Here is a 12876-nt window from a genome sequence, read left to right on the forward strand (position 1 = left end):
CTTTCATTTACAGAGGGAGGTCATGCTGCTGCAAGCATAATGCAAAACAAACATGATCGCGTGTGAAGTAAGACATTTAAAATACCACGTTGTGATACTTGCTTGACTTTGTTCATGAAAATTGTTCTTAAAATCTACAATATGTCCCTGAGGTTTGGTCGGAGTAGACATTTTTGACGAGTTAGAAATGAAGAAACGTTGATGAATGACAAACAGACAGACAATTTCTAGATCTGGAAGATCACATTTTTTTAATAAAAGTCAAATCAAAGAAAAGACAGAGGTAGAGAGGATTGATGTTTGTTTCAGACAGTGTTTTTTTGGACTCCAGTTTCAGCTCAGATATCTGGAGACAGTCTGGTCCACAGAGAGCTGCAGGGACGGCTCCTCCACACCACTGTGAGACACACAACAATACAACATTCAGCTATTCACATGTCATTATGTGGATAAAGGTAATGTGTCTACAAAAGGCCTCAAAACTGCTTTTCTGAGGTTAGTTTGTAGGACATTTTAAGAGTGATTTACCTCTGTTCAGACATTTTTACCAGCTGCTATTAAACAAAGAAATCCAGCACCTAATCAACAATATCGAAAACAATAAGGCCCCGTTTCCATCAAGCCGACAGGGTTCGGTACGGTGAACACTGATCTTGCTTGCGTTTCCACAGCCAACCCTACCCTTACACATCCCTACATCACAGCAGCGAAACACAGCGTCGACCGCAAATAAATTCAACAAAGAAGAAGAACGCGACACAGTAAACAAAGATCAATGATTCTTACTGCATCTCCGAGGTCGTTCCATGGGACTGTGCGTCACGCTGACAAGAGTGGGAAAAATCAAGAACAGTCTTGAAAATGCTTTCTCCAAATTCACACGGTATGTTGTGTGTTTGTCCTTTATTACCGCTGTCACACATAAAGGGATTCTTTCAACCAATCAACGGACTGCAGCGGGTCTGAATCCAACGTTTAGACACCTCAACAACCTGGATTGGTGGCCAGTCAACCTCAGGGCTGACAACCAGTCACACTCACATTCACACCTATACGTGCAATTTAGAGTCACCAATTCCTCTGGTATGTTGTCAAATATGTTGAGTTATGTAGTTTTATTTAGCTGTACGCTGTATTTTTTATTATACTGTATATTATGTAAAATACGTTTAAATACACAGTTGTTGAGACTTTTAGGGGGAACTCATCGACCGAACAGCCATTCACAAGAGAAGGCCACCAAACTTTCTAAGGATGGTTTATCATGTCTGCAGAAAGATTCAAATCAGATGTGGCGTTTACCTGAGCACATAGGTAACACAGAGGATGCAGAGCGGGTGGTGGGCACCAGGTCTGGACTTGGAGGGTCTGACGCTGGGGATGACGGCGCTGTGAGTCTCCACCCAGACGTAACCTCCGCCTCTCACCAGCATCCTGTACTTCCCGCTGACGGACTGAGTCTTCATACACACTGCAGGGAGAGAGAGAGAGAGAGAGAGAGAGAGAGAGAGAGACACATGAAGCTGCTTATTGACAGGTGTGTGATTATGTGTGTGTGTGTTCATAAATACCTACAGTTCATGTGATTTTTAGTCAGACAGCCTGCGTCCAGTGTGTGACACAGTTCATAGATGGAGCGGCCCATCAGCTCTTCGGGGGCGTAGCCTAACAGCAACAGTACTCTGTAAAAACACAAAGTCTGAATTTGACTTTGGAATGAAACAGGCTGAGTGCAGAGTAAGCTCTTTTCAAAGACGACCAATTTAGCCAATTTGACTTATTCAGCAGCAACCACAAACACTTTTAAGGTCTGCTGATACAATGAAATCACATGTTTTAAATTAAATAAAAAAGGGGGAAGGAAAAACAGGAACAAAAGAGCAGTTACATTTTTTTCTGTGATCCTTGTAACACTAATTTAACGTTTGATTTTTTTTTTGTTTCTGATTTAGTAGCTCTAAGCCCTAAGCGGACAAGCATGCATACATTTTATATACTCTATTTTCCTGAAATAAGTTCTTTCAGTAGTTTTCTCGAGATCTTGATTCATTTCTCTAGTTGTCTTGAGAGAAAAACTCTGCTTTTCATGTGATAGTGGATTCATTTCTGTCTTTTTCTTGAAAACTCTCTGGATAGCAAAACTGATTTTCCGCTGACATCGGGAAAATGAATCTCGAGATAACAAAGCTTTTTTTACTTGGATCATTTTCTTGTGTTCTAGAAAACAAAACAAGTGGCACAAAGCATTTTCCCAGGTGAGTAAAACATATTTCTATGTTTGTTTTATGTGCTTTTTAGTAAACTCTGAGTTTGCGGATGCATACTCCACAAGTCCAACTTTAATGTTGCATTAGACGCTTTCCTTCCATGTACATCACTAGAAAGAGGGGGATTTGATTTGAAGCATTTACTGTACATGAACAATGTGTGGAGGCAGGTCAAACTGACTCTTTATCATTGAACCAGCAGAACAAAATACAGAGAAGCATAAGCTGAATAAGAAAGTATGGAAACAACATTTTCTTCTTTATGATTTCATAACTTCTTAAAGTGCAAAATATTTTTAAAAAAGGCTCCTCCTAATATGAAATTGAAGCAAACATACAGGGTGGTCTGTATTCTGTAATAAACGACATCTCCCTTGTATGCATGTGTGTGAAGTGTGTGTGAAGTGTGAATCACCTCTGGTCACAGAAAGTGAACCTCATGTCCATGCTGTGCTGACTGGTGAAGGTGTGTGTGCTGAGGAGTTTGTGTGAGAGCGGCAGAGGCTGGCAGGTCAGCAGCAGGCAGGAACCAGAAGACGGGTTCAGGCTCACCTTCGCTTGGCCCTGACAGTGGAGAACCTGGACAGAGAGAGAGAGAGAGAGAGAGAGAGAGAGAGAGAGAAAGTGGGGGACATAAAGTTAACAGAATAATGTATTAGGATGGTTTTTCTGCGTCATGAAGTCCTGAACGTTCAGCAGGAGGGGCGAAGAAAAGTGTGAATTTTAGTTTCAAGTCCTCTTTCTTACTAACCTTCCACGTAGCTGACTTCAGGTTGGTGCTTCTTCCTCTGTGCGTCAGAGCGCTTTTTACCCTCATTACAAAGTCCCTCTTTCCACCGAACAAAATCTCCTCTAGAAATAAAAAAAATAATTTAGAAAGCTGCATGGATAAACCTGTGCACGATCTTTGAAAAAAAAAACCAACCCAGACTTAACTAGACAAGTACAACCAATGGTGCTACAATCTCTCTCTCTCTCTCTCACACCCACACACACCCACAACACACACACACACACACACACACACACACACACACACACACACACACACACACACACACACACCTGTTGTTAGGCGTAGGTTATTTGTGATCTCTTCGTGATCACAAGGGTGAGTAAACTCGAAAATATTGTGCCCCATCAGCTCAGTCTGTCAGAGAAGATAAAAAACACGTTCACCTTAAACTCCTGAATACACTATCATTGTGTTTATGTACAAATGTGTGTGTGTGTGTGTGTGTGTGTGTGTATGTGTTTGTGTGTGTACCTGTGTCAACCCCATGTAATTGCTGACATTGTGGGACAGGAAGATCATGTCTCCATCTGTGGACAGAACCATCAGAAACCCATCCAGGGTCCTCAGGTACATGTTCGTCTCCTCTAAGGTCTTGACACCTTCCTCTGTTTCTTTCTCCTTCTCCTCTTCGTCGCGTCCTCCGTCACACTCCCACCGCTCCTTTTTACCGTTTAGCCGTCCACGTTTCACTGCGTCACTTCCCTCTGCTTTAACCCCCGGGTTTTCTTGAACAGAAAAAACAAAGTAGTTGTAGTTGAGTTGTTTTTTTTTAAAGCTCCTGAGAGGACCCTTTGGGTTTGGGTTTGTGTTGATTTTGGCGCCCTCTGTGGTCAAAGCGGCACCTTTTTTTTTTTTTATCTCTTTGCTGATTGTCCTGTATATGTGTAAGTTGTTTTTTTTTGTTGTTGTTTTTTTTAACAAAAAGACTCATCTTGCTTTATTCAAACAGTCAAATGCATCGCTTAACGAGAATCTTTGCCGTAGGAAATGACAAACGGGCTTTGTTAGTACGTATTTTCATGGATTCATTCATCTTGATCATTTTGTGGACGTATCTTTAAATTGTGTCAACCATCTTAGGGTAATTCTTCTTTTGGGTCTGTGAAGCTGTAACCTTATATGGTGAAACATTTAAATTGTAGCAGGTCTATGTTTGGATTGGAGCCAACCATATGTTGTCAGCAACTGTTTGCTAGACAGAGAGTCTACATCTGATACGTATACAAATCAGTGTCATGTCGTCTTTATTCTTTTATAGTGATAGGCAGAATATAAGCCACACTGTGCGATGAAGACTTTGCCATTTTGCCATTTTGCCCATGATTGTCGATGATTGTGAGATCTTGGTCAGCATGGGTCAGCGATGGTCTGCACTTTGTCAGCCGTGTGTGTTGTGTTTTCTGTGTTGTCTGACCACGGCTGAATAAATCCTCAGATGATCCACGCGGTCTGTTTCCGTTTTCATCATTGTCCATCTACTACAAAAAAGAACTCCCACCTAACAGGCTTTTTTTCTGCAGGATGCTTTCTGCAGGATGCTGTTATTCACACCTACTCCTCCCCTACAACGGTGGAACCAGCAACGGTTTTCAGACATTTAAAAATAACAACCAAGAAATATTCAATCTTTACTGAAATGTCCTTGTTTGCTTTTGCAGCTTGAAAAGAGGCTTCAAACTAATTTTAATCTGTTTCATAACCAGTTAAAAGCTTCTGATAGGAGCTTTAAGAAAAGGGAACACAACCTTTTCTGTTTCAAATTTTCTACAGGTTAAAAATAAATAGGAAACAAAGAGCAAAATCTGTGGTTCGTTCTTGTTTCCTTTCTATACTATACAAGGTGTGTGTGTCTGTTGCAGGTGTCTTTTGTTATCAAAGACTTCCTCTGTCTAACACTCGTCTGAAGCCTTTCAGTTTTGTAACAGCAGTTCACCACAACAAACTGCCCCCCTTTTTTTCACTCTACAAACACGCAGGGAAAGAATACAGAGGACTTTGACGTATGAAAATCGTCATGAAACATTATCGCTGTACTCACTACATTCAAGAGCTCGTTTGAAATATACAGCAATTAGGACGCGCTATAATGAATCCCCTTTATAGCTGTAATGGTTGAACCGCTCTGTGAAAATGATGAGAACCTGCAGTGATGTGACATCTCCACACAGACGTCCAGGAAATGATCAGCTATTAATTAAGCAGAGTTGAGAAATCACTGTTACAAAACCAAACAGGACCATGTGAAATTCCTCTTCAATTCGTTTGCTATTTTGTTTCCTTCATTTCTACCTCAGACTCACATTATTACAAATGAAATCTGTTTTTAATGTTGTCATCAGATGGATTTAAAAAAAAAAAAACCTCTGAATTCAGACACACACTTCACGTTGCTGTCTGAGATATTGTCTGATCATTTTTGAGATATTGTGGATGAAGCCTCAGACGTATCTTACATTTATCATGATAAATAGATTTTGATCCTCAGCAGGTTTTAATGTGTGCAGGATCACATATTCCACAAGATTGATATGAATATATTTGATACACATACATTTGATAAGCCTATAGTAGTATTGATCAATGGAATCTGTATCGATATATGAACACAACTAATGCCAGTTTCTGTTTGATTTTGAAACCCATCTTTTGACTGAGGATGATAAATTAAGTTGCACTTGTATTGCGTCATGAGTCGTCAGTGTGTGTGCGTGTGTGTGTGTGTGTGTGTGTGTACCTTTGAGCAGTGTGTGTATGCGTATGTAGCTGAGCGTGAGCCGGATGACGGACGGTTTGTCCAGGTGAGCTCTGACGGACGGCTGGAGAGGCAGCAGGCGACATAACTCTCCAAACACGTCGGACTCCACCCGTCGTCTCTTCCTGGCTGCCTCGCGGCTGATCGCCCTGCAGAGGTCAGGAGAGAAAACACTGACGACACTCAACACAACCAAAGTCACACTCACTTGATGTCATGTGATTGCAGTGGAGGGAAATATTAAAGTGCACCTTCACAAGGACTTTGCTGCTCATTACTCTCACCTCACCTGCAACTTTGCAGATTCATCATTAATGATCTGCCTTCATAAAGACCAGAGGCTGACTAAACATTACTGCTGTGCATCGGGAATGCATATTGCATAAATTAAGTGTGTGAAGTTTTTTCTGCACATGGCTCCATAGTCGTGTTCCAGTTTGACCCCCTCTGTGACCTTTTGACATGATGTGAAGGGTTATAGAGGATTTCTCAACATGTAGAGAAGCACGCAACGCGGAGATGACGCTGGTGAGTTATGAAATCTCCCACAAGCGTGATGACTTTCACTATTGTACTGAACTTGTACTTAACTTGTACTAACTAGTACCACTTCCACTTTGGAAAGCTTCCACTTTGAATTCCAGTGGGATGCTGTGATGTTTAACTTTTTCTTCATTATTGAAGTATTTGAAGGAGGTATCAGCTATCATGTAGTCATTTTCATATAATGTGGAGAATTACATTTCAGCACTGTTCCCCTTTTTTTTTTTTACATTTGAGAGATGTTAATCAATGTACAAAAATACTTTCCCATATTAAGCTTTCATTTCCATGCAGTGTTCCTTTCACAATGCTCACACCATAATGTGCAGCATCAACTTTATAATCATGCAGAATTGTGTTTTTTATCATGTGATATTGAGGTGCAAAGTTGGATGTATCGGTGTTGTCACTCCTGAGAGCCGGGGTTTGTGTCTGAACTGTCACTCTGCTACTCATCATACCTCTAGTCATCCTTTTTTTTAACACAATTTCTTTGGATTTAACCCTTACCCTGTTCACAGCTGCCCCTCATTAAAGGTGCACTATGGAGTTTTGGTGGTGAAATAATTCTATGCTATACTTTCTGATCTATATGCACAAACTTTATTCTAAACTAAAAAATGGGTCACTTGAAGCTGTTTGGAGCTAAAAAGTTACCAGGAGAGTTGCGGTTTCACTTTAACGGCACCCCACCCTAACTTCTCACGTAGCATTTTATCTTCAAACAGTGTTACAGGTACCACATTTTTCCTCTGAGGACAGTTTGTGTAGAGTTATGAACGTATACCACACAATCTGTACACTTCTCCAACTTTCAAGTTCCTCTAAGCTACATTATGCACCTTTAAACGTTATTTGTAAATGTATTGTAAGATTTTTAACTATATAATCCTGCACTGTAACTTTTACTCATTATTGTTTAATAATCGTTTTTATTCTATTTTAGCTTCTTCTCTATGATTTTGCTTGAATGATTTTTTAATTTCTTTTTCTACCTGTTTCCCGCCCTTTGTTGTGACGCATCTGATGTCTCGTTTGAAGCACTCTGAATGGCCTTGTTGCTGAAATGTGCGCTCTAAATAAACTCGCCTTGCCTTACACACTTGTTACTTTATTATACTTTAAATGTTTTGTATTTCTTAGATTTGATGCTCTTTGTTGTACTGTAATGTTGAAACAACTTGGGACTAGAAAGTCCTTCAGGATTAATAAAGTTCTATTTTCTCATTTCTTAAAAATCATTTAGCTTTCCCACTGTCGGCCATGATCAAGTATTTACCTCTCTTGGACTTTTATAGTCTAACATCCTGAATCCAGACATCGGCTGGATGCTGATGGAAATGTTTATCATAAGGGCCGTGGTTGAACCTGATCCTAGTGAGCGGCTTAGGAGCCCGAACCTTTAATAAAAAGTTCAGGAATCATGTAATCCTTCAAAAGTCTGGACTTCTTGGTGATTCTTGAGTAAAATCTGTTTTCAGATGTAACACGACAAAATGTGAAACACTTTGAGTGGTGAATACTTATCTGAAGCACTGTAGCACTGTACACAATTATGTCAAAACAGGTCAGAAAAAAAGAATTCAAAGAAGAAACTGAGGTGAAGATAAAAGTGTTGATTTTGAGACTGTTGGAAATATTTAGTTTACTTTGTACAAAAAAACAACACTGAAAACTTTACAAGTTTGAACTAAATTCACAGGACTTCAATCATAAAACAGACGAGCATCATATTTCAAATACACAAACACAAGTCCAGCATGGGCGTTTTAGAGTGTGACGAATGTCTGTTAAGAGATTTAATTTAGAGAAGATAGAATATTAATCATGCATCTGTGCCCGAATGAAAAGAAAAAGGTTGTTATGGAAAAGGGTTCAGGTCACACACCACAGGTAGGGAAGGACAGTGGTGCATTGTGGTCAAGATGGCAGTTCTCTAGATGCCCAGCACGGCTGCAACATCATCTCTATGGTCACCACATCAACCCCAGAAACAATTCAACAAAAGCCATAAGAACCGCTGGGGATGAAAGAGACAAAAGTTTCTCATTCAACCTGCAGCTTTACCTTCTCTTCTCCTTGTCAGCCGTCATTCTGTCCGACAGGTGTCTCTATCTACTGTCATGGTGAAGCTGGTATCAGTACACAGAGGCAGTGGCTGCAGCAGGAGTTCACAGCGCGGCGGGGAATCTCCTCACTACAATTTGCAGCATCACAGGCAGTCTAATTAATCAGGGAGGCGTTCAGCGGCGCCAAATGTCACAAGGCGAGTGCTCTCCTGCAGCTCAGATGACTTTACTCCATCCAGTGTCTCCTCCCTCTCCTTCTCTACATGCATCACCTACAGGCCTCTAAAAAACTGATTTTAGATCAACCTCCCCGCCCCCCCCCTTTTTTTTTTTTTCTTTCTGCTCTCTCAAGCCCACCTCCCAGCCTCTTTTTTTCTCTCATGCAAACTTGAAAGCATCTCAAAGCAGAAGAAGGTGGGGAAAGATGATACAACAGGAAAGAAAGAAAGAGGACGTCTGGGCGTGATGTAGACAGCTCAGTGTTTTATTGGAATCAGAGCAGACAGGACTAGCCCGGCTGTTGCACTACATTTTGGCACAGAGTAAGATAGTGTGACCAGGAACAGCCCAACCCCTGGGTGCACAAAGCTTCACTACACACCGACTCTACTGCACACACAGCAACCAGCTCGCCTGCAAAATCCCTGAACAGTACAACAGTCCTTCTCTGTGTGTGCATGTGTGTGAATGAAAGAGAGACAAAGAGAGAAAGAGAGAGGAAGAAGAAGTGGAAGGAGGAGTCTGTATGTGCTGTCGTGTGTGTGTATGTGTTTGAAATGAGAGGTAATTCAGCTGCTGGTTTTCCACATTTTCGTTTTACGCCCCCCCCCCCCCCCACCCGGCTGTAACAGACCTATGATAGTATAGTTATAGTTTTTTACACAAATGTTTCCTCCAGATACACTTTACAATAACAATTATATTTATAATAAAAAAAAAGGGTAGCCATAAGAAAGAGAAGCCATTCTTGAAAAAAAAAAGAGAAAAAGATTGCGAGTGGTTTTTTTTTGGCTGAGCGAGGCGGCTGCTGCAGGAGGAAGAGGAGGAGGAAGAGAAGGAAGAGGAGGAAGGAGACTTGGTGCTTTGGAGGAAGAAAAAAAATTGAGAGGAAGAGAGGTGGCTCAAAACACTGATGGTAACTAAAATGACTGAAATGCTGAAGACAAAAAAACTCACACGCTGACAAAGAGGGCGGACAAAAAAAAATCAAAAAAGAAATCACACATACAAAAATGTACATTCACGCCGGCAGGGCTGACTCTGAAACTAGCAGATCGATGGGGGGGGGTGGGGGGAGCTGGAAAAAAATATCACGCACTTTTTTTTTCTTTTTTCTTTTTTTTAACTGCTACACAGGCCGCCTGTAACACTCTGCTCCACATAATTAGTTCAATAGCCTGTAACGTGTGAGCTCGACATTCACTTTATGCGCACAAAGACAGAGGGGAGGGGAGGGGAGGGGAGGGGACGGGAGGGGTTGGGATTGTGCTGGAAGATGAGAGCAAAGATTTCGATCATAAAACAAATTTTTTGAGGAGGAAAAAAAACAAACAAAAAGACACAAATTACACATGAACAAAAAAAACTGTAAAATATATAGATAGTCAGGGTATTGCACAAAGGGTATTTGGCCCTAACTGGTCCACGATAAGGACAGTAATAACACAGGTAGGGTGCTTGTCCATGCGCCACCACTCTCCTTTACTAGCACACGATAGCAACACAACACAGCCACTCAACACAGGCTATATACAGGCCTCTGCACCCAGCACACACCGTACAGTCCATGTGTGTGTGCTGGGGAGAGAAGCAATGTGTGTGTGTGTGTGTGTGTGTGTGTGTGTGTGTGTGTGTGATTGTGTGTATTTGGTTGTCTGAGCATGTGCAGTGAGCTCGTAGGTGTGTGTGAGTAGATTGTAGTGTGTAAGTCTGCATTAAAAGTGTGCACAGAGGAGATGTGTGTTTAAGCATGTGCAGGTGTGTATATTCTTATTCATAGTCATATTCATATTTATATTCATAATAATAATAATTATAATAAACCCAGGCAACAAGAACAACACAATGCAAGTAAAGAATATTCAAAAAGTAACAACAACCAATAGCTTCAAAGTAAAGGAGTGTTTGTGTGCGTGTGTTTGAATGTATGAGTTTCAGCTAAGTGTGCGTACGTGTGTGTGCCAGGTTTAGTGTTGTCGGATAAGTGTGTGTGTATTTCAGCGAGTGTGTGTATTTCAGCGTGTGTGTGTGTGCGTGTGTGTGTGTGTGTGTGTGTGTGTGTTAGGTGTGCGTCTCTTCGGGGGCGCAGTAGGAGAAGTCTTTGAACTCCTCCTGGTTGATCTGTCGGATAATGGCCTCGTCTGTGGGCGTAAGCACCGGGTCCTCCTTGGTGAAGTCCTGGTCGAAGTTATTCACGTCCCGCTTGGTCTTCTGCAAAGGCACACACAAATAGAGACACACACACACACACACACACACGCACACACGCACACACAAAGGTGGAGGATGTCAGAGGGAGAAACTTCACTCCAATCTTAAGCTTAAAATGGCATTAGAGCGACCCCTTCAGACCACTCAGGCTCACTGCCTCTTTCTGTACAGCAGTATCTAATGAAACTAAAAAGACTAATAAGAAGGGACAACATGGACATATTTACTTGGGAAGTTTTTTTTATGGGATTAATTTTTTTATTTAAAAACCAGTGGATTATTTCAGATGCTTTTCTGATCTCTGTACGGTGAACGTTTCCTTTACTGCAGACTAAGAATCTTTCCAATCTGTGGAAAAAGTTTTACATAATCCTGCACGACTGCAAAGCTTTATAATATTGTCTCTGTTTGTTGTTTGTAGCATCAGGCTAAGGACAATTCTTTGGGAAGTTAAAAATAGCACAAAATAATATATATATTTTTTTATTTCTCTCAGGACTTTGCTCTAATTCTTCATGGACAGCCAAATAAATAATAATTATAACAAAAAACAAACCTAACTAACTAAATCTGAAAAGAGCATTCAGGCTCTAAACTAAAACCAGGGGTCACAACTAAGCACTACCCTATCGTAGGGGAATTTGACTTTACGTAACCTGCCCTCCCGGCCCCTCATGTCATCAGGTGGAGGTCTTTTAGACGTACCCAGAATTAGATCAAAGGGGGACCTTAAGTTACTGTGGACCTTCTCTCTGGAACAAACTTCCTGCTGAGCTGAGGTCCATCCCAACTGTCTCTACTTTTAAAAATTCAAACATTCTCCTGAGTGTACAAATAGTTTTGTGTGCATGTGTGTGTTTGTGTGTGTGTGTGTATATGATGACTTGTGTGGTTACTGATGTTTGCTTTGTGGTGTGTATGACTTTGTTTGATTTGATTTCTGTATCTTGCTCATGACTGTGTAAACATTTTTATTTTTTTTTGTTGAGAGAGAACTCCCCTGATTCCCCGCTAGCCTCAACATCATCTTTTGTTATTGTATTATTGATTGAGAGCCCCCTGGTGGCGGAATCTACTTATTGTATCTTTAACTGAACCTGCAGCAGAAAAACACAAATCTTTAGATGTTTTAGAGAATAAGAGTTGGACCTTACTTTTATTATTTAGATCCCAAATTTAACACTGGAGTTGTAATACGTTTTCTTTGAAGTTATTCTTGCCTTCTCTGTAATAAAATGTGCATTACCTGTGTTTACTTTCATCCTTTACACCAACTAAGAAAGATTCAAACCCATTTCTCTGGACTGGAAAGCACTGAGTGAACTTCTATTGTTTTTAATACCCTGACTGAAACGTTCTGTATCGCTCTCTAAAAACAAACAAAAAAGCAGCTGACGTGAATAAGTAGAAAAGTCACCATTTTGTCAGACGCATTGTGTAGTATTTGTCAAATGTCAGTGTGTGTATGAAGCGTGCGTGTGTGTGTGTGTGTGTGTGTGTGTGTGTGAGCGACTCTTACAATCCTGGGTTTGAAGGGCGGTTTGACTTTCCTCTGCTCCAGCAGCACCCAGTCGATCTCTCTGAAGAAGGCGTGGGTCTTGATGGCCTCCTCGCATCCCTGGCTCACCACGCAGCCCAGACGCTTGGCCGGGTTCTTGGTCATGAACTACACATGCAAACACACACAATGCACACGTTTCATTTCAAACACGGCCCCTTCCCTTTAACACTTAGCCGTGGTTTGATCCATTAAAATGACGAGGACATCAGCAGAACGAAAGCGTTTGGGTGCTAATAATAGCGCCTGTGTGGCATTACCGGCTGTGTGGACGCTACAAACAAAGAGGCAGAGCGTTGAAACGGGTCAGCAGAGAGCCGCTGCTTTTTTTTTTTAATTTCCTGTGACTGAAAGCTGCGTCGCTTTAGCTCCGTTGTCGGTTCAGTATTAGAAGAGCACTTTGAGCTTTTTATGATCGCGTTATTACTCTGACCTCTCTCACAGACTTTTTTTTTTGATCC

The 12876-nt window shown here is 41.2% G+C and overlaps 2 protein-coding genes across 2 annotated transcripts in view; both read right to left on the bottom strand.

The window, feature by feature from the left end:
• Positions 1-232: 232 nt before the first annotated feature.
• On the bottom strand, positions 233-8741 carry epas1a (endothelial PAS domain protein 1a). Its single transcript, XM_020646258.3, has 9 exons — positions 8426-8741; positions 5798-5964; positions 3535-3788; positions 3333-3417; positions 3019-3119; positions 2683-2846; positions 1576-1682; positions 1303-1471; positions 233-397 (listed from the first exon to the last, which is right to left on the bottom strand). Exons 1-9 carry the CDS (start codon positions 8449-8451, stop codon positions 334-336), a joined length of 1137 nt encoding a protein of 378 aa, XP_020501914.1. The 5' UTR covers positions 8452-8741; the 3' UTR covers positions 233-333.
• A 149-nt stretch (positions 8742-8890) lies between these two features.
• prkcea (protein kinase C, epsilon a) overlaps positions 8891-12876 on the bottom strand; it is a 42545-nt gene continuing 38559 nt past the window's right edge. Inside the window, exons 14-15 of the mRNA XM_020646257.3 lie at positions 12377-12523; positions 8891-10857 (exon numbers count right to left, since the gene is read on the bottom strand). Coding sequence (XP_020501913.2) covers positions 10708-10857; positions 12377-12523 — 297 coding nt within the window. The 3' untranslated portion in view covers positions 8891-10707. The remainder of the gene's footprint in view (positions 10858-12376; positions 12524-12876) is intronic.

Source organism: Labrus bergylta, chromosome 21 (assembly GCF_963930695.1).
Source record: "Labrus bergylta chromosome 21, fLabBer1.1, whole genome shotgun sequence".
Classification (NCBI taxonomy): Eukaryota; Metazoa; Chordata; class Actinopteri; order Labriformes; family Labridae; genus Labrus; species Labrus bergylta.

Coding starts and splice junctions, on each gene's coding strand:
- epas1a (XM_020646258.3), bottom strand. CDS start 8,451: ATGACGGCTGACAAGGAGAAGAGAAG. Junction 3,789..5,797: donor CATACACACACTGCTCAAAG/GTACACACACAC, acceptor TTTCTGTTCAAG/AAAACCCGGGGGTTAAAGCA. Junction 1,472..1,575: donor GACTAAAAATCACATGAACT/GTAGGTATTTAT, acceptor CTCTCCCTGCAG/TGTGTATGAAGACTCAGTCC.